At 37.1% G+C, this 20451-nt stretch overlaps 1 protein-coding gene across 1 annotated transcript in view; it reads right to left on the bottom strand.

Moving 5' to 3' along the window:
• Positions 1-2157: 2157 nt before the first annotated feature.
• LOC108992105 (isoamylase 1, chloroplastic) overlaps positions 2158-20451 on the bottom strand; it is a 29086-nt gene continuing 10792 nt past the window's right edge. Inside the window, exons 10-18 of the mRNA XM_018966555.2 lie at positions 20240-20366; positions 18622-18708; positions 15434-15526; positions 15000-15158; positions 14619-14702; positions 12109-12189; positions 11945-12027; positions 11732-11849; positions 2158-2812 (exon numbers count right to left, since the gene is read on the bottom strand). Coding sequence (XP_018822100.2) covers positions 2549-2812; positions 11732-11849; positions 11945-12027; positions 12109-12189; positions 14619-14702; positions 15000-15158; positions 15434-15526; positions 18622-18708; positions 20240-20366 — 1096 coding nt within the window. The 3' untranslated portion in view covers positions 2158-2548. The remainder of the gene's footprint in view (positions 2813-11731; positions 11850-11944; positions 12028-12108; positions 12190-14618; positions 14703-14999; positions 15159-15433; positions 15527-18621; positions 18709-20239; positions 20367-20451) is intronic.

The following is a 20451-nucleotide window of genomic DNA, read 5'->3' as shown; positions in this document are numbered from 1 at the left end:
AGTTATATTTTATAAAAATTACGTGACACTCTTAACCCTTGGGAATGGGGTGTTACAAGGGTAACTCAAATGACAAATGAATATTGACAACTAATTATTGCAGCCATTGAGAACATTGCCGCCCAATCAAGGTTTTGTGAATTGTAGTAAAAATCTTTCAAATTTAGTTTGTACTAAAGATAAGAACTAGGCTCATTGTTTGTGTACAAACTTAAAGCAAACCAAAAGACAACACTACCCAATGCCTGGGTCAAGTAGTAGTAATAGTAATATCTCACGCTTAGCAAACTATTGTCAAAATGAATACCTTGTATATTATTGTGGTATTAAAGCATATTGACGAACTAATCATACTAAGTATAATGAAAGGTGTCGATTTTTCGGTTGCCAAAACTATGATACACTTTTCATTTATTGGTGGTCTTATTTGCTTATTTGTGTTGGTACTGTTATGCTTACAAATTTCAGTACTAATCAATTATGCAGGCAGGGCAAGCTTGCGGGTTTTTCTATTGGTATGATCCAGAAATACCAGCATATGGCCAAAAGACAATTAACAGATTAAAAACAGAACTTCATAAGATACAAGAATCAATGAACAGTCAAACCAATCGACATCGATTAGAAATTAATTCAGAGAGGTGTAAGAGAAAATTGAAGAAAACTAGTTTCAATATAGAAATTTCAACTTCGTGGTTATTTGTCTTGCAACTTATTTAGAGAAATTTTGAGCAATCTTATGGCTCTCTTTATACTAAACTTTTGGCTCAGTGTAGGGGCATTTTCAGTAGTTGTAATTATAATATGGTTGTATTGTTCGTACATTAAATTTGTATTTTGGAGCTGGTGTGAATGGGCAATAGCAGTACTTGTACGTAGAATTGAGAAAATATTATGGGTGTATTTTAGCTTTTTCATTAACTATTTAAGTTATTTAGAATGAATCTGCAGTTTATGAAGTGTGTAATTTATTTTAAGGTGAAAAAAGCATATTTATCTATTTCTTTCCTTCAGGTGTGCCTAAAGCTTAGATCATTTCGATCACCACTAGATCTGACAGCAAAATAATAATCTTGTTTTTTATTTATCCGTTACAAATAAAATACTATTGAAAAATGCGAATATTTATTATTTGTGAAATCGTAATAATTTCAAAGCCTTTCTCATACCAGCTTCTGTGTTTAAAATTTACATATAAGGTGGTATTGCTCAACATAAGGAAAAAGAGTGAGAAAAAAATAATAAAGAAAAAATAGAAAAATATTATTTTAATAGAATCGAGAAAGTATAAGGAATGAGATGTATGAAGTTTTTGAAATATGAGTAAAATTTAAGATAAAATTTTAGGAATTGTGTTTTTCTACTAAAATTTAGGAAAATTTATAAGGAATTGGATGTGAATACTCTAATAGCATTAAGGTTTGGTTTGTGCTGATGTGTGGGCCCTATACAAAGATGGAATAGGGGTGGAGTGGAGACGACCTAGAAGATCTGAGATCATAGAATGTGCTGGTGTAATTTGTGTAGGCATGGGGCCTGGAGGTGCAACTTTGTGATGGCATGTGAACTCCAAGTGTTGGTCCAATGGTGGCACTTCTAATGTCTTTTTCAAAATCAACGGTTAGAGATTTCAATGGAGTAGCTCGAGGACTTTAGCTTGGTTAGACGCAATAAATTTCGACATATCCTATCTAGAGGGAATAAAAAGTAAATAATAAAAAAATTATTCTATTCTCAAACCAGTGTATATAATACATCATCTACATTATTTAAATAGTAAGATTTGATTTACAAGATTTAAATATAAAAATTTAACTTTAAAATCAAATTATATCACGTAAACGTGTGGTGTAAAGTCCTTAGAATAGCAGTACTAAAAAAAACATAAACAAGGAGATGATAAGAAAGAATAAGTTATGGGAAGAAGGGGAAAGGGTGAGTCTCCTACAATGGAAGTTGATGGTTTTGTACCATTTCATTCCATGTTATCTATCATATGGAAAATGATTCTTATAATTTCTTGTCACAAATAAATTAAATATAGCTTGTGAACTTTTATTATTACATGTTGCTAATATATAATATAAACCCAACATTAAATATTATCTACTTCTTTCACTATTCATTGTTTCCATGTTTTTTAAGACGACAATCAACTTGACTGTCCAATCATTCACAACTGATTTAGCTTCATTACGTGGATGATGTTTCTGTCTAGCATCCAAATCTAACTAGATGATGCTTCAATCATTCACAACTGATTGAATCTACACCTTTTTATACGAGGGCAACGTACAATCCTGCCTCGACTGCTATAATACAAATTCCCTTCTTCGATATTATTTCGATTATTCTTTTTTTAATAGTTGTTTCCTCCTTTTTCTTTGTTTATATGCAATTTATCTGACAATACGATATCTGTTTACAGGTTCTACGATCTGCTAACATATCCAAGACTATGATACAAGGAATTGAATATGTACTAAACTGATTTTGAGGCAATTTATTTTCAAGGTAGTTGGGTTTTGAGCCACACATTACCTTTGAGCTAAGCATTTTCTTCGGGAAAGAGCAAGAGAATGATGGAAGAATAGCTAAGCATGGGGTAAAGGTTTGCGTCAAGGAAGTGCGCGTACTGTTTAACTGCAACCTCTCTTTCGGGAACGTCACTGGAAAGAAAGTCATATGGTGCAGGCTTGCTCGTATCTACCAAGGGCTCCCATCTGAATCCAGGTCGCTCGGGCAATGTAATCGTAACAGGTAGGTGACTGGCATTGAAAGCAATGTAGATTTCTCCCTTCACTGAGTCAATCTGGGTTCAAGTTCATGCCTTATCAGGATACATTCTAGTTGAATAAAGTGTTGTTATTGGAAGTCAATAGGCAAAACACAATGACATGGCAAATCGGGATCAAATTTCAGTTAAATTGACAACATATGACCACCAAAGTCGTTTCTCAGTGCTATTCCCATGTTAGTAAAAATTGTGATTTCTTGGGGTGAGAAGTTCGTCAATGGAGGACAATATGCTTCATATATCTCCAACAAACCGAAAAAGTAACAAATAAAAATAAGAAACAAAACACTGTATCTACATTTAGCTTTTCTACTGAGGTATATATCGTGTGGAAGTGGATAGGCAGAACATCATCTAGCAATGAAAAGTGAAATAAACCAGCACTTAGACATACAAAATTCCCAATAGCATATAATTGGGGAAAATATAATTTCCACCCTCAAACTCCAAGGCGTTTTATACTTTGCACTCAAAACTACCAAAATTGACACACTACATCCTCAAACTCTTAAAAGTTGTAATGTTCACCCTCTATTAAGATTCAGTCCTCAAATTGAATCAAACACCCATTTTTCAACTATCTCAATGGCCAAAATTGGAAAGGTGTATTATTTATCAGTTTTGGTAAGTGTGACGTGTCAATTTGATAGTTTGAGGTGCAAAATATAGAACACCATATAGAGGGCCACAGAGAGCTCAACAGTTGCCATAGGCAATCCGCAGCATAGCTTTAACAATTAGGGGAGAGGGAGAGAGAGAGAGAGATGGGAAGAGTGAAACTAAAAGTGAGATAGGGAAGGAGGGGTGGCTGCAAAGACTGAGCAAAGAAAAAGATGATGAGGCAAAGTAAAAGACTAAGGCTAACAATGTGTTCTTGGGGGTCTTTGCAAGCTAGACATGGAAAAGGCTTATGACCATGTGTGTTGGGACTTCTTATTTTATATGCTTAGAAGATGTGGCTTTGGGGATAGGTGGTGCGAATAGGTTAAACATTGTGTTTCGACTGCTCGGTTTTAGGTGTCAACGGAAAATCTTGTGGTTTTTTTCAGACTTCGAGGGGTTTGTGACAAGGGGCTCTGCTATCACCTTTCCTTCTTGTTATGGTGGAAGCTGCTGTAAGGGGGGATTTCTTGCTGGTTTTTCGGTGGGTAACAATAGTAATAGTGTCAGTTCCATTTCTCACTTACCATTCGCGGATGATACGCTCATTTTTTGTGATACTGTTAGTGTCAAATTCAAGCTCTAAGAATGGTTTTGTTGTGCTTTGAAGCTGTTTCGGGACTCAAGGTGAGCTTCGAGAAGTCAAAGTTGGTACCGGTGGAGGATGTGAGTAATATTGCTTCTCTAGCAGAGTTGTTGGGTTGTAAAATTGCCTCTCTTCCTATGAAATACCCTGGACTCCCCTTGAGTGCGTCATTCAAAGCAAAGAGTATTGGGGATGGGGTGGTAGAGAAAATTGAGAAAAGATTATCAGGGTGGAAGCGACTATATCTATCAAAAGGGGGGAGATTAACACTTATCAAAAGTACCCTCTCCAACCTCCCTACTTACTATCTTTCTTTATTCCCATTACCGGTGGGTGTGCCAAACCACCGGATCAAAAAGTTGTTTAGAGCTTCCTTGTGGGGTGGCATGGGGGAGGAAATTAAATTTCACCTTGTAAGTTGGCAAAGGGTGAGCTGTCCAATTGCGAATGGTGGGTTAGGGGTGCGAAATTTGAATACTTTTAACAAGGCACTCCTAGGGAAGTGGTTGTGGAGGTATCAAATGGAAGAGAACTCGTTCTAGAGAGAGGTAATTGATTACAAGTATGGTAGTGCGTTGGGGAGGGGGGGGGAGAGGGAGGTGTTATAAGGAAGGTAGGGGGTCTTATGGAGTAAGCTTATGAAAATTTATTAGAAAGGGGTGGAACACTTTTGAAAAACATATTAAGTTTGAGGTGGGTGATGGAGCAAGAACCCGCTTATGGTTCGATACTTGGAGTGGGAAGAGCCCTCTTTACACTGCTTTTTTAGTTGTATGTAACTTGGCTGATTTATAACTTGGTAGAAAATCAGCAAGCTGCAGTTTCAGGATTGCTGTGCTGTGCAAATGGGACAGTAACTTTGAATGTCATTTTTACTAGAAATGCTCAGGATTGGGAACTTGAAGAGATGGCGGATTTTTATAACTACTTGTATTCAGCAAAGTTAGGAGGCAATGGGGGTGATCGTATGTTGTGAGTCCACATGGGGAGAAGAGTTTACTGTTAAATCTTTTTATAAGGCTTTGACAGTCCAACAGCCCACATTCTTTTCGTGGAAGAGCATTTGGAAGGTTTTAGTGCCGTCTAAAGTTGCGTTTTTTATTTGGACAGCTGCACTTAGGTATATCTTGAGTCCTTGACGGTTAATAATCTAGGGAAGCGGGATATGGTGGTCACGGAGTGGTGCTACATGTGTTAAAAGGAATGGAAAATCGATAGATCACTTGTTTTTACATTGTGAGGTGGCTGGGGAGTTATGGGTTGGTATCCTTAATAGAGCCGGGCTGAGTTGGGTAATGCCTAAGGGTGTGGTGGAACTACTAGCGTGCTGGAACAAGAGGCATAATAGCACTCAACTGGCAGTAGTGTGGCAAATGATACCCTTGTGCTTAATGTGGTGATTATAGTCAGAAAGGAATGATAGGTGTTTCAACAACAAGGAGTGTGCAGTGGGGGAAATCTAGAATTTATTTGTATTTTCTCTTTTACAATGGTTTTCTGCTATTGTACTAAAGGGTGGGAATGTCCATAAGTTTCTATCTTCTTTTCAGCTCACTAGAATGTAATTAGGTGTCTCACTTTGTATACTTCTTATGTACTTGGGCATTGCCTAGTTTCATTTAATTCAATAAAGATTCTTTTTTTTTTTATAAGTATATTAACAAAAGAATAGGCAAAGCCATGTTTAGTACAAAGAAAGCCCCAACTATATAGGAGCAAAAGATACAAGGAAATCATGAAAATCTTGGCCATTAAAATTAACTGCTATAGCCCATGTACAAAGGGTTCTAAAAAAGAAAGCTTTTAGTTCCTCCATTGATCTCTCTTTGTCCTCGAACCTCGTTCCATAACCCTCGAGCTACCGCATAATGTAATAAAAGATGGTCCATAGATTCACCCCCATTCCTACACATGCAACACAAATCTGCGATGATCACCTTTCGTTTCCTCAAATTATCCATTGTGAGGATCTTACCCAAGGAAGCCATCCACACGAAAAATGCTGCTTTGAGAGGCGCCTTATGTCTCCAAATCCTTTTCCATGGAAACTGAGTTGGAAGCTCTTGAGAAAGAGACGTATAAAACAAGCGAACCGAAAACAGACCTTTATCTATAGGTATCCACCACAATAAATCAGCATGCTGGTTACTCGGTTTGATTGAGTACAAGAGGCTGAAAAGAGTTGCAAAACTATCCATTTCCGAATCATGTGCCACCCAGCTAAAATTGATGTTCTACTGGATTTGTTCCCCCACTCTCACCATGACTTCTGCCACTGAAACCTCATTGGCACTTGCGACCCTGAAAAGAGCAAGAAATAGATTCTTTAGAGCACAATTACCACACCAAGTATCATACCAGAATTTGATCCTGACCCCATATCCTAGACAATAACTTGTGTGGCGAGAAAAGACCCCCCATCCTCTTCTTATATGTTTCCATAACCCCACTCCATTTGCCCCTCTCAGTTCGTTGGTACTCACCATATTTACTCTCAATCACCAACTTCCATAAACCTTCTGGTTCTTTATGGTATCCCTACAACCATTTTCCAAGTAGCGCCCGATTAAAAATTCTCAAATTTCTAATGCCCAAACCACCATTAGAGAGAGGGCTACATACCTTCTCCCACCTGACTACGTGGAATTTCAGGTACATTCTCTTCCAGCCTACTAATCGACGCTCTACTTTCTCAATCACTGCATCTCATTATGAAGCCGCTCTCAAGGTGGCCCCCAACGAAAGACCAAGATATGTCAAAGGGAGTGAGGCAATCTTACACTCCAGAATATTAGACAATTGTCTTATACGTTGAACACCTCCAATAGGCACCATCTCTGATTTGTCCAGGTTCACTTTCAACCCAGAAACTGCTTCAAAACAAAGTAAGAGGGCCTTCAATACTTGAACCTGATTATGATCTGCCTTACAGAAGATAAGAGTGTCATCTGCAAACAATAAATGTGAAATATTAATAAGTCCCCCACCCGCGGAACCAATCAAGAAACCAGTCACACGCCCATTGGCGACCAGGGCTGAGGTCATTCTGCTCAAAGCCTCCATCACAATAACAAAGAGCAAAGGGGACAGCGAATCTCCTTGTCTTAAACCTTGTAAACTATTAAAAAAACCTGTTGGGCTTCCATTTATCATAACTGAAAATTTCACCGTAGATATACACCAACGGATCCATGATCTTCATCTCTCCCCAAAGCCACACCTCCCAAGAAGGTCGAGTAGAAAGTCCCAATTAACATAATCATACGCCTTCTCCATGTCTAACTTGCATATAATCCCAGCATTTCCAGCTTTCAATCTACTGTCCAGACACTCATTTGCAATAAGAACCGCATGTAAAACCTGTCTATCATTTACAAAAGCATTTTGAGGCTTTGAGATTATCTTCCCCACTAGCTCGCTAAGGCAATTTGCAAGTACATTGGAAAGAATCTTGTATCTTGTATAACCCATTTACTAGACTAATGGGTCGGAACTCCTTAATCTACGAAGCCCCAACCTTCTCCGGTATTAAAGCAAGAAAAGTGGCGTTTAGGTTTTTCTCAAATTTTCTAGCCAAATGAAATTCCTGAAACACCTTCATTAGATCATTCTTTAATACATCCCAGCAAGTTTGAAAGAAACCCATAGCAAACCCATTAGGACCCGGGGCCTTGTCTTTAGCCATTTTCCTCACCACTTCGAAAACCTCGACCTCCTCAAAAGGCCTTTCCAAACGGCTACCATCCATAGCCCAATAGAGTAAAAAACTAGCTCATCAAGCTTAGGCCTCCAACCCTCCAGCTCAGTAAGTAGCTGTTCAAAAAAACCAACTACATGATTATTAATCCTCTACTCATACTTACAATCTATCTCATCAATCTTCAGCATCTCAATGTTGTTAGATCTCCTATGAGAATTGGCTACCCTGTGAAAAACTTAGTACTTCGGTCACCTTCCTTCAACCATAATGCTCTCGACTTTTGCCGCCACGAAATCTCTTCTAATAGAACAATTCTCTCAAGATCTGCAACAAGCACTAGCTTTTGGACTAATTCCTCCGGAGTTAAGGTCCTAGACTCTTGTAACCTTTCTAGCTCATGGATCTCCCTTATCTTGTTTCTTTTGTGTTCTCCAATGTCGCCAAAAGACTGTCTATTCCAAAGCTTTAAGTCTTGTTTTAGAGTTTTCAATTTACCCGCAAATGTGAAACTAGGAATACCCTGTATCTGATAAAAAGACCACCACTGTCTAACCCTATCCACAAAACCTTCCGATTTCAGCCATATGTTTTCGAACTTAAAATACCGACGTCTTCTTTGAATCCCACCACAATCCAACATGATAGGCTAATGGTCCGAACACAACCGAGGCAATCTCTTTTGCAAAACCTCCAGATAATGACTTTCCCACTCCTGGAAAATTAAGAATCTATCTAATTGAGACCATGTCTGATTGTTGACCCATGTACATGAACTCTCGCCATTGTAAATTCAACTCAAAGATGCATTCCGAAAAGTCTGACATTACTGGACGCATTCTTCTATTGCCAAAGCACTCACTGGGAAATCTTGTTACATTCCAATGCACCATGAAAGATCCCACCAACTATGTACTCCAACTAGTTCATCCCACAATGATCTAAGACCATTGTCTAAATTCAGACCATAAACACCTGCAAAGGCCACAAATAACCATCTGATACACTCCTAAAAGAGCATGCTACCGAAAATAACCCTATAAACTCCTCCCTTTTCTCCACCACCCATTGGTCCCACATCACCAACACACCTCCTGAAGCCCCGATAGCTGCCAAATATACCTAATCCACGTGTACACAACTCCATATACTTTGTACAATTTTTGTAGTAATTACTTTCAACTTCGTCTCTTGTAAACATACGATGTCTGCCTTCCACCCTCGCAGCAAGTTTCTTACTTGCAGACGCTTACTAGTCTCATTTAGTCCACGAACATTCCACGATACCATTTTTTGTTTCATTTGGGATAGGCCAGCCCCTTCCCTTTAGTCCTATCCCTACTAGAGCTATCTTCAAACTTCATAGACCAGGTTAGCCTTCTGAGTTCACGCTGTTTCTTAGAACCAACTTTCCTTTGTTGTTGGTGTCCCGCTTCAATAGCAGTGAGTAATGCCATGAATTGTTCCTCATAACGTTCACACTTTAAACCCACCATTTCCTGGATATCTTTCATCGTGTTAAACACCCAGTCAAAAATACTAGATTGGTCTGGAAACAAACAATTCAAATGGATAGGGTTCTGCATTCTAAAAACCGGTTGTTCCTCCATGTTCTCTTCCCCAAGCACAAAACCAAGTTCCCCAATAGAGTCATTTGAAACTTGAATAAGCCTTTAAGAGTTCTCCTCATCTGAAAGAAAAAGATCATCACTGGCCGAGTCCTCTGATCCCCCTTGTTCGCTATCTCCCATTAAAAGCACATCACTATACACCTCAGGGTTACTCGCTGGACCATCATCTCCTCCCCCACACCCCATCGGCAGTTTCTGTGCACTCCCCGGAGGAGGAAAGTCACTCGGTGGTGGTGGAAGGTCCATCTCCATCACATTAGGCGTTTTATGCTTCTCCTGCAGAATCAGCCCACCCTCCGCTTGCACCACCACCTTCATCAGCGTCTTCTAACGGCTTCGCGACGACAACTCCGGCAAGTCCACCACCCTCTGGTGGCAGGGCAACAACAACTCCTGCAGAGAGGGCCTCCAACCTACTCCCACAAGTCCTACCCGAGCCCTCCATTCTTGCCGGGCCGTCTTCTGGAAGTTGGACTTGGGCCCAGGCCTATCAGCTGGGCCCTTTGGTTGAGGCCCTTGTGAAGTTACACGGGCTTGGGCCAATCTCTGTGGCCCATCCCATTGCTTGAGGCCCTTAAAGGCCCCTGAGAAACCACTTTTCCTCCCCAAAAACGCCCCGTTTCCTCCCTTTCCTTATTAGCCCCGACACACCTCAACACTTAGGCCACCTCCCCCTGCAAATTCCCCAACTGAATCTGCACCTCCCTCACCATGCAAAGTACCTCCCACACCTCTTTGACAGCATCTCTCTCCCGAAAAGGGCCACTAGGCACTCAATGCCCAGCACCAATGACAGAACCGCCTGTTCCAATTCTCGGGACACCAAAGGACCCTACCTGAGAGAGAGCTTCTTTATACGATTTCCTATAAACCTCTTCCTCCCATTGCCTCCTCTGAGCATCAACATCAGGCCCAACTCTATTTCTTTCCACCTGAGTAACCTCCCTCAACACCTCCCTCATTCTTCTCCATCCCCTTCCCCTCTCTTCTTCAAGAATAAGAATGAAGCTTCAACGGCCGCCTTCCCCGTACACTGCGACCTCCAAGAATCTACCACGGTTGTTCGAGCAGCGCTAAGCAATATAACTCCAGTAACCCTCCCTTATTGACGTGTAAATATCCTTACTATCACCTATCACACCATCCTCCAAAGCTCTCTCAAGCCAATGTGCAGTGCCCAGCCCCAACAATAACTCCTGCTTGAACCTCCTACCTCTCTTAGTGATACAGACCAAACTACCTTCTCTCACGACAGAAAAGAGCTTTGATTCAATCACAAGCTCCCTTATGTAGCCCATCTTACACCACCGTCAACGTAGCAAAGAAGCTAACTAACCACCATCCTTGACGACAAAAAACGTTAACTTTTTCACACTTCTATGGAGAGAAAAAAGAAGTCAATAAAGATTCTTATAAAAATAAAAAAAAATAGTAATAATATAAGGTGTTCTCAGGGGTAAAAATGTAAATCTAAAACCTATTCTTTATTAGAATTTACTTAAAAGTATATGTGAAGGGACTGGTTTGGTTCAGTCTTGGTGAACCGGCCCCCTTAAACTGAGGACCGACTTGAACTAGTTGAGTTAGAGAAAATTTACACCGAGGACCTGACAGAACAAGTAAAAAACTGGCCTGAAATGATCAGTTTCAGTCAGTTTAATTCAGCCATTTGAACAACCCTAGCCATTTTAATTCAGAACAAGTAACAACGTGGTCATTTTGAACACCCCTAACCTTTTGTAAACTGGAGAAATTCAGCCAAAGAAGCATCCTTGCAAGAAGTAATACCATACGGTTCTGGGCAGTTTTCTTCAGGCCCTGATCTTCACCCCACACATCATGCCAAACCCTAATTTCGGACTAATCTCCCACCTCACATCTGATAGTTCTTGAAAATTCTATCCATCCTTAGTGAATGCTTTTCCACACCCCTACTCCGAAAGGCACATTGACTGCATTATAGCACCATCCACTCCACATTTTCCCATACTTAAATTCCACCACCAACCTCCTCTCGCCTTTGCATCTTTTGGAAATTTTACTAATTCATGCTACCCTACCCTACCCTTACACTAGGTGCCTCCTTTGCATACCTCTAGTGCACTGTGGTTGTGACCCAACCACTACTTTAATAAAATGAAATATCTTTGCTTATAGCAAAAATGAAGCCATCTTCTGATTTATATCCACTTTGGTATACTAAGCCCGGTTGTGGAAAATATGACTTTAGTTTTAATTCAATGGAGGTAATTATACGTGGTAATTGGATTCAAATTATGATCCGGTTAGTAGACCCAATACCCCACAGGAGAATGCACTATGATGACCAATATGGCATGGATGCTGACTAGAAAGCATACCAGTGTAAAGGCCACAAAACGGCTGGTTTCAGACCAGTCTGGAACACCAGGAGCATGACCATGCCACTGCAGCCTCTCTGCTGTTGGAAAGTCATCCAAGCCAAGTGACTCACATTCACTGCAAGATCATTTCTCACATGGATTTAGCAAGATAAGAAAAAGTTAATCAATGACAACAAAATAAGTAATTCAAAGATCTAAAGCAGCAGTTACCGGCGGAATTTGGTCATAAGGCAGCAAAATCTAAAAAAGTCTGGCAAAGACTCTTCCTTCTTATCCCATTGCATGTAATTGACCTGCAACATGGGTGAAAATCAGTGAATGGCTTCAAAAGGATTTGATTAAAAAGCAGAGAAATGCGAGCTGTAGAGGATCACATTGCTATCGTGGCAGTATGTGTTGTTGTTTCCACCCTTCGTGTGACCATATTCATCACCCATAGATATCATTGGAACTCCCTAAATAGATAAAAAGTTATGGTCAGAAAACAGCTTAAAAGCTAATGTATTAGAAATAGACATCATTTTCAGCACCATTTGTGGGGAGTTTCGGCCCAAAGTTACAACTAGCTAATGCAGAAGGCACATTTATTTCTAATACGGTAAAAAAGCTAATTGGGCGATATGTTAGAGCTTTCCATGTCATGTGAACCTTGAATTTTATATCAAACAAACTCTTATAAAGGTTTAAAGCATTGTTGCATTCCTATTCCATCATACTCTTACCTGGGGAAATTTTAAGCACCTTTTTACAAACTTCTTTTTTTTCAATTTTTTATTATATTTATTTGTAATTATTATTTGATATTGTATTCAAACACTATATAATGAGTCTGATGCAACACACAGAGGTCACCAGATTTGCACCACTAGAAGAAAGAGCAATTTGTACACACACACTTGTGCATGTACGCGTTAGGGTTCTTGAGGGGTGTTGATGCAAATTTTGGTACGCCTGCTACCACCTAGCTCCCTGCAGACAGAATCAGCCTCAGATCCCTGAGGGGGATGCCTCCGATGCCTAAGTCAGTTCTTCCCCGTAGCATGTATGTGTGGGTGTGTTCTATTAAGTAAAAGCCGTGTTGCAGTTTACCTCCTTTTTCCTATATATATAGCAAGTGACGATGGCATGGCTTTCCCTCTTCCTGGGCCTTTAACCCTAGTGACCTGTGTGGGCTCGTGTCCCGAGGGGGTACTAAGGGCACATTTAATGCGGTAACCCCATCCTGGGCCTCTAACCCTTGCGGCCTGATATAGGCATGTCCCTCGAGAGGGTACTTCGGTGCATTTAATGCGGTAACCCTCTTCTTGGGCATTTGGTGACGGCTCGGGTCTGACTTGACTACCGACCAAGTCTGCAGGGTGTGCCCATCTCGACTGGGTTAGCTACCACATAATGTACCTTGCTGGTATGTGGCCGAATGGTCACGTCCTTGGGTCACCCCTTGCTGGGCCGATCCTAACTGTTGTAGGAGTCCTCCGGGCCAATATGGCGGGCCTAGAAGATGGGCCCAAAGGTCCCTTCTTGATCTTGCAACTGTTTGAGCACATTTGCCCCCAACAAGGGGCATACACATACTAGAAACTATCATAGTGAATGCTTAAGAGAAATTCAGGGTCAATAACAAGGTTATGAGAAACAAATGGATCCACTTGAAAATCTAGTTGAAATGCAATGGAATCAAGTATGCATGGGATGTCTAAACAACCTATAATATGTAACGTAATGTTTTTCAGCCCAGGAAAATTGGTGAGGCATAGGCAGCAGTTAAGTGATCCAACAATCATGAGACAACCTATAATATGTAACGTAATGTTTTCAGCCCAGGAAAATTGGTGAAGCATAGGCAGTAGTTAAGTGATCCAACAACCATATCATGAATTGTTTATCCAACCTTTTCCAAAGGTGTAACACCCCAGTCCCACATTGAGAAAAAGACTTAAGTCAAATAGAATGGGAAAATTATAAAGGTAGTCATGAGTCTTAAGTCCCACATTGACTAATCATTAAGTGAAATTGAGTTTTATAAGTAATTCTAGGGAAGCTTCAGACTGACTATTCTATTTGGGGTTATAGTGGCTAGTGCTTTCCGTAGGTCGTTATGTATGTTATCAGAACCACCTAGTAAGGTCAACCTTGTGATATTAGAGTACTGAGTGGCATGAACCTAATGAGGATGTCAGAAATTTAAGAGGGGGAGTGCATAACACCTCAGCCCTGCATTGGAAAAAGGAATAACTCGCATAGATTGGATAAGCTATAAAGGTAATCATGAGTATTAAGTTCCACATTGGCTACATACTGGGTGAAGTTAAGCTTTAGAAGTGATTTTAGGATATTGACCAATCCTTTTGGGGTTATGGCACAAATGTGGATAGCGCTTTCCTCAGCTTGCTTCAGTAGGTCAAAACTTCAGCACATGATACTGAACGTCAAAACATTATGGCTTCATTAGTACCCCTATGTTCAAAATTTTTTATCATCATTACTATTATATTATATTATATTATATATATATATACATATATTAGTAAACCCTTTTCTCTTATATGTAGATTTGCTCCATAGAGACCTAGATAAAATAAGTCATATTTTATTAACCATGGTTTGGTCTGTAACTACAGTTTTCCTCCCCCATAAAAGTAATAATTTACTGACAGTTGAAAATTATTCACTTAGGATACACATGAGAATCTGTACAAATAATAAGTTGGAAAAAAATGTATAGAGAGAGTAATGTTGTAAGGACTAAACTTTAAGAAACTGTAGCGGACTAGCATGCAACAAAAAGTAGGTCTCTTTTTCAAGAAACTACAATCAACTAACACATTCTGCTCAGAAATTGATATTTTAAGAGCACAAAATAAATTAATAAATTAAACCTTACTTGAGAAACCATGAGGCAGAGGAAGAAATTACGCATTTGTCTTTTCCTCAATTTCTTCACAGAAATGCTCGCAAACTCCCCCTCCTAAATGATTGTTGCCAGTAACAGAATGAGAAATTATTGTGAACCATCTCCGAAATCATTCAGAAGATGTTGATACAAGTAGATGCACAAATGTTGATTATACGTTAGCATATATATTCGGTCGCCTCAAGCTTTGCGCCTTCAATAAATACCATAATGGAAAGTTGGAAACCTTGTATGTCGTACACAAATATCAGATAGATGGCATTCATGTAGCAGAATATATCACTTAGTAACACCAAGCATCAAGCAAACCCAAATGCAAGAATCAGAGCCTTCATGTTTAGTAACGTCTACCTGTCCACAATTCCAGCTGTTATTATGATTCTCTCCATCGTTGTTATCTTCCCCATTTGACAAGTTATGTTTGTTGTTATATGTCACTAGATCAGCCAAAGTAAAACCATCATGTGCACATACAAAGTTGACACTGTTCCATGGCTTCCTTCCTCCTTCCTGGTTCAAGGAAATAGTAAGGGAGGTTGCTCAAGAAAAATATTGAGCAGAAAAACATCACATATTCCAGCATATGGTTTTACTACATTTCAGTTGAAGGAAAAACAAAAACTGGAAATCATTCCAAAACAATGGTTTATTAAGTCAAAATTCAACAAAAACATCGAGACGGGACATTGTAAAATTGTAGTTTTAAGAACAGAGAGAGGATTATTATAGCCAACACCATGATTTTTGCAGCAATAGAATGAAAGAAAAGATAACAACAGCATTACCTGGTATAAATTAGGACTCCCACATAGGCATTCAGCAAAAGCCCCAGAAAAGGCATTGGTACCCTTGATAAACTGTCGCACTGTGTCACGATACTGAAATGGACAATAATTTATCAAAAACTCCCACTCTCACACAACATTGGAGAATAAGGGTAAATGGATGCAAACAGTCAAGCATGACTAATATGGCTGTCGCATTTGTCATGTTTTTAGAGAGTGTAATATGGCTGCAGATTTCTGTGCAGAAGGAGCCCGCAATTCTTGTTTGGATCTTCATGCTCATAGTCTTGTTCCTCGTAGACTTAGGCTGTGTTTGGGTGACCAAGTATCCTCAACACTTTCCAAGTATTCTCGTACTTTTGAAAATACTTTACATACCAAACAACTTAAAATACTCTCAATGGGACCCACAAACTCACTTCAATCTCTACTCATAACTATTCACAAACATTCTATAATACTTATCACTATTATATATAAATAAAAAATAAAATCACTATAATATATAAATAAAAAATAAAATCACTATAATATATAAATAAAAAATAAAATCACTATATATATAAATAAATAAAAAATAAAATCACTATAATATATAAATAAAAAATATTTATCACTATTATATATAAATAAAAAATAAAATCACTATAATATTTATCACTATTAAATATAAATAATAAAATCATTATAATATATAAATAATAAAAAATCACTATAATATATAAATAAAAAATATTTATCACTATTATATATAAATAAAAAATAAAATCACTATAATATATAAATAAAAAATAAAATCACTATAATATATAAATAAAAAATATTTATCACTAAAATATAATATATAAATAAAAAATAAAATCACTATAATATTTATCACTATTAAATATAAATAAAAAAATCATTATAATATATAAATAATAAAAAATCACTATAATATATAAACAAAAAAATATTTATCACTATTATATATAAATAAAAAATAAAATCTCTATAATATATAAATAAAAAATAAAATCACTATAATATATAAATAAAAAATAAAATCACTATAATATTTATCACTATTAAATATAAACAAAAAAATCATTATAATATATAAATAATAAAAAATCACTATAATATATAAATAAAAAATAAAATCACTATAATATATAAATAAAAAATAAAATCACTATAATATTTATCACTATTAAATATAAATAAAAAATCATTATAATATATAAATAATAAAAAATAACTATTATATATAAATAAAAAATAAAATCGCTATAATATATAAATAAAAAATAAAATCACTATAATATATAAATAAAAAATAAAATCACTATAATATTTATCACTATTAAATATAAATAAAAAATAAACTACTATAATATTTATCACTATTATATATAAATTAAAAATAAAATCACTATAATATATAAATAAAAAATAACATTACTATAATATTTATAACTATTATATATATATAAATAATATCATTATAATATTTATCACAATTATATATAAATTAAAAATAAAATCATTATACTATTTATCATTATTATATATAAAAGTAAAATAAAATCACTACAATATTTATTAATATTAAAAAATCACTATAATAAAATCATTATAATATTTATTACTAAAAATAAAATCACTATAATATTTATGGGACCCACACATTTTTCAACTACCTACTCAAAAGTCAACTCCTCAACATACTTCACACATCCAAACAACTCAAAATACTCTCAATGGGACCCACTAACTCACTCTAATCTCTACTCATAACTATTCACAAACATTCTCAACACTTCTCAACACTTTTCAACACCCAAACGTACCCTTAAAGGTTTGTTGTGTCTTGACAAGTGCTCTTTACCTTATTTGAGGCTGAGACTTGCTTAGTGCAGGTGCAGCGGGCTGGTGACCTTTATTCCACGTTTCGTCTTCTTTTCTGTTTCTTTACTGGAGCTATTTGGCTAGTTTCATTTTGGTTTTGCAGGACTATGCAGGTTTTATGCATGTTTTGATACAGGTTCTCTTTGCTGGGCTGTTTTATAGGCTGATTTATTTTGATTGGTTTAGATTTAATTGATTTGTGTAGTGCTGAATCTTTTTTGGTCTATTTAATATTGTATAGTGCTTGAGCAGTTTTTTATTATTTTGATGCCTAGGTTTGGTTTTTTTCTTGATTATTTGAATCCCCTAGGCATCCGGATTTGTAACCACGGTATTCCTCCGCCATAAGTGAGGGTTATTAATAAAGTTGGGGTACCGTCCTCTTTTTTTTTAAATAAATAAAAATTTAAAAAAAAAAAAAAAAGCAAGACTAATATGCAATTATTAACTGCACCATGTATAATTGTCAATGGCCGGGCAGGAAAGGAGCAGCAGAAGGTTAAAAAGCTGGAAGATAAAAAGTAGAATTGAGATTATACAGTCAATACCCAGACAGGCTTCAAGAACGATAGCCAAATTGTCCATCTTTAAGCTATCAATGGACTGAACTCAGATCTATTAATTTTGGCAAATTAGATTAATCTTAAAAAAGATTGAGAAGCCAAAGCCAGGACAATTGAAAATCTGGCACAGATTATAAAGCCTTTGAGAAGATGAAGTGTTTAGGTGGTGTTGAAGGCAGCTATGTCAAATCTAAGGATTATTCTGGTCAGGATTCCAAATATGAACACTAAATGTGGGGATTTCACAAGCCCTACACCTAAAGATACGCCTACAGAGGAGAAGGATTTGTGAGAAGAAATAAATTTGTATGGTTCTTCAAATAAATTCAAATAGATGTAGGATGAAATTCCCAGGTTCTTGTTCACAAGCTCAATCCAAGAAAAGTTATTTATTTTGTTGTAGCTAATGGAAGCGAGAGATTATTTTTGTACTGATTGACAACCAGAGAACAAGTTAGAAATCTTCGTTTATTTATGTGGATTGAATAAAACTGAAAACAATAAAAACTATTAGATGCAAGTTTCCTTCCATCTAGGTGTTCACAAGTTTCCTTTCTACTAGGTATTCACAAGCATGGGATTATGGACCAGGTAGTTATTTACAATGAGGAAAACCAGACGGAGCAAAATGGGATGCTTAAATATCTTATGTGTCATGGTGTACTGTGCTATTCTTTATCTTCCTAACAAAGCTAGTGGGATGGTGAATACAGCAGTTCAATAATGTGCTCTGACCTTCCCATTCCATTCTGACCAAATGCCCCAGTGAGGAAATGTGCCAACTTGGTACAGGCCACCAGTATCCCATGCTTCAGCAATAAGCTATTTGAAATAGGAAAAGAAAAAGTTTAGATGTAATCATTTTTGAAAAAATATTTGCAAAATTACAGACAAGAATAACTTTTTTTTATAGGTAATCAAGAAGTTTTATTCATAAGAGAAGGCAAAGCCCAGGTACAAAGGAGGTGTACAAGAAAAATTGCAGACAAGAATAACTGCCAATCAATACTTGAAAGAAAGATAGATGCTGGTGCTACATGCATTATGTCCAAGCAAAAGTCCAGAAGTCAGAGAAACAATTAATGCTAGATACTGAGAACTAGGTATAGTAATTTTTTTTTTGATAGGTAACTAGGTTTAGTAATTATAACAAGAAAAAGAACATAGATCATTTTAAGATGATGCACGGAAGCAAAGAAATTCCAGAAGAAATTGGTACATCTGATCATCTTAAATGATCAGGGAATGGTGGTGGTAGCAATGACGAATGCTCTGTGTGTTTGTGTGAGCACATTAATGTGCAAATTCGAGCATGTGCAAGGAAATGAATAGATCACAGTTTCTGGACAATTTTCCCGATTCAAGATAATTCTAATTAGTACGAAAGCTTTTCAAGCAAACAAAGCATCCCTTGACGTGTTTTTTTTATAAGTAATAAGTAAATTCTTGGACATTTTTAAACATAACAGATATTGTAATGATTGCAAACCCAACTCAATAAACAGAAAAATATATGCAATCAGAGCTTCTAACCTTATTTTTCCTCCCCCACAGTAGACCTTGACTAATATTGGTTAATTCATTAAATAATCAGTGCTTGCTGGACCTCAATTCGAGGTGTGAGACAGATTAGAGCGGTTTGGAAGATGAACTCTATCTGTATTATGTGGTCTTTATGGCAGGAGTGCAATGGGAGGACTTTTGAAGACAAAGAGAGATCCTTGGCAGAGCTAAAACTGTTATTTTTTAGGACTCTTTGTACTTGGGCCATTGCTGTGGATTTTAATGGTATGGGCCTTCATGACTTCTTAGTTTTTAATGCCCCTACATAATTAGGGCTTTTCTATCTTTGTAATTGACAGTTGGTGGTTTAATAAATTCTTATTTTACTTATCAAAAAAAAATTAATCAGTGCTTGCACCTACAAAGGAATCTAAGCCAAGCCATATAGGCAGATTATTTAGAACTTCTCTACGACCTTAAAGACCCAAAAGATATATGTGAATTCATTCCTCTTCATCGGGCATATGGAGGCTGAAGCAGTATTTGTCTTGTTAATTGAGTTTAAACAGGTTAAATCATTTTCACATGGCCTTGGATGTCTGCAGACCTTTTCTTTTATATAATTTTTTTTTTATAGGTAAAATAGGTTTTATTGATCCACGTAAATAGGCAAAGCCAGAGTACACAGGAAATATACAAGAAAGAGCCTAATTACAAAACTACGTGCTACAGAGAGTAGCGAAAAAGTTTATATAAATAAAGATGTATGTTGACTTTTATCAGAGAAAGTCTTGAAGAAAAGATATTTAAGATTTGCATGGGAGAATAAGAAGGAATCTACAGTAAAAACCTTTACTCCACGAAGTATTGGATCGTTACTTATCATGTCAATCAATGGAGGGCTGCTGAGAGGAGAGCCAGTTGTCAGCAAGTCACCTTCTATTGGTTTACCATACACATTAAGTGCATCCCAGAGACTGTCAACAAGAAAGGAAAGGAAATAAAAGGTGAGAAAAGAATTAATCTCCACTATGAACTCAACTAGATCAAACAGAATTTGGA

Source organism: Juglans regia, chromosome 6, assembly GCF_001411555.2.
Source record: "Juglans regia cultivar Chandler chromosome 6, Walnut 2.0, whole genome shotgun sequence".
NCBI lineage: Eukaryota > Viridiplantae > Streptophyta > Magnoliopsida > Fagales > Juglandaceae > Juglans > Juglans regia.
The sequence above is the reverse complement of the archived record's forward strand: the minus strand, read 5'-3'. Positions and strand labels throughout refer to the sequence as shown.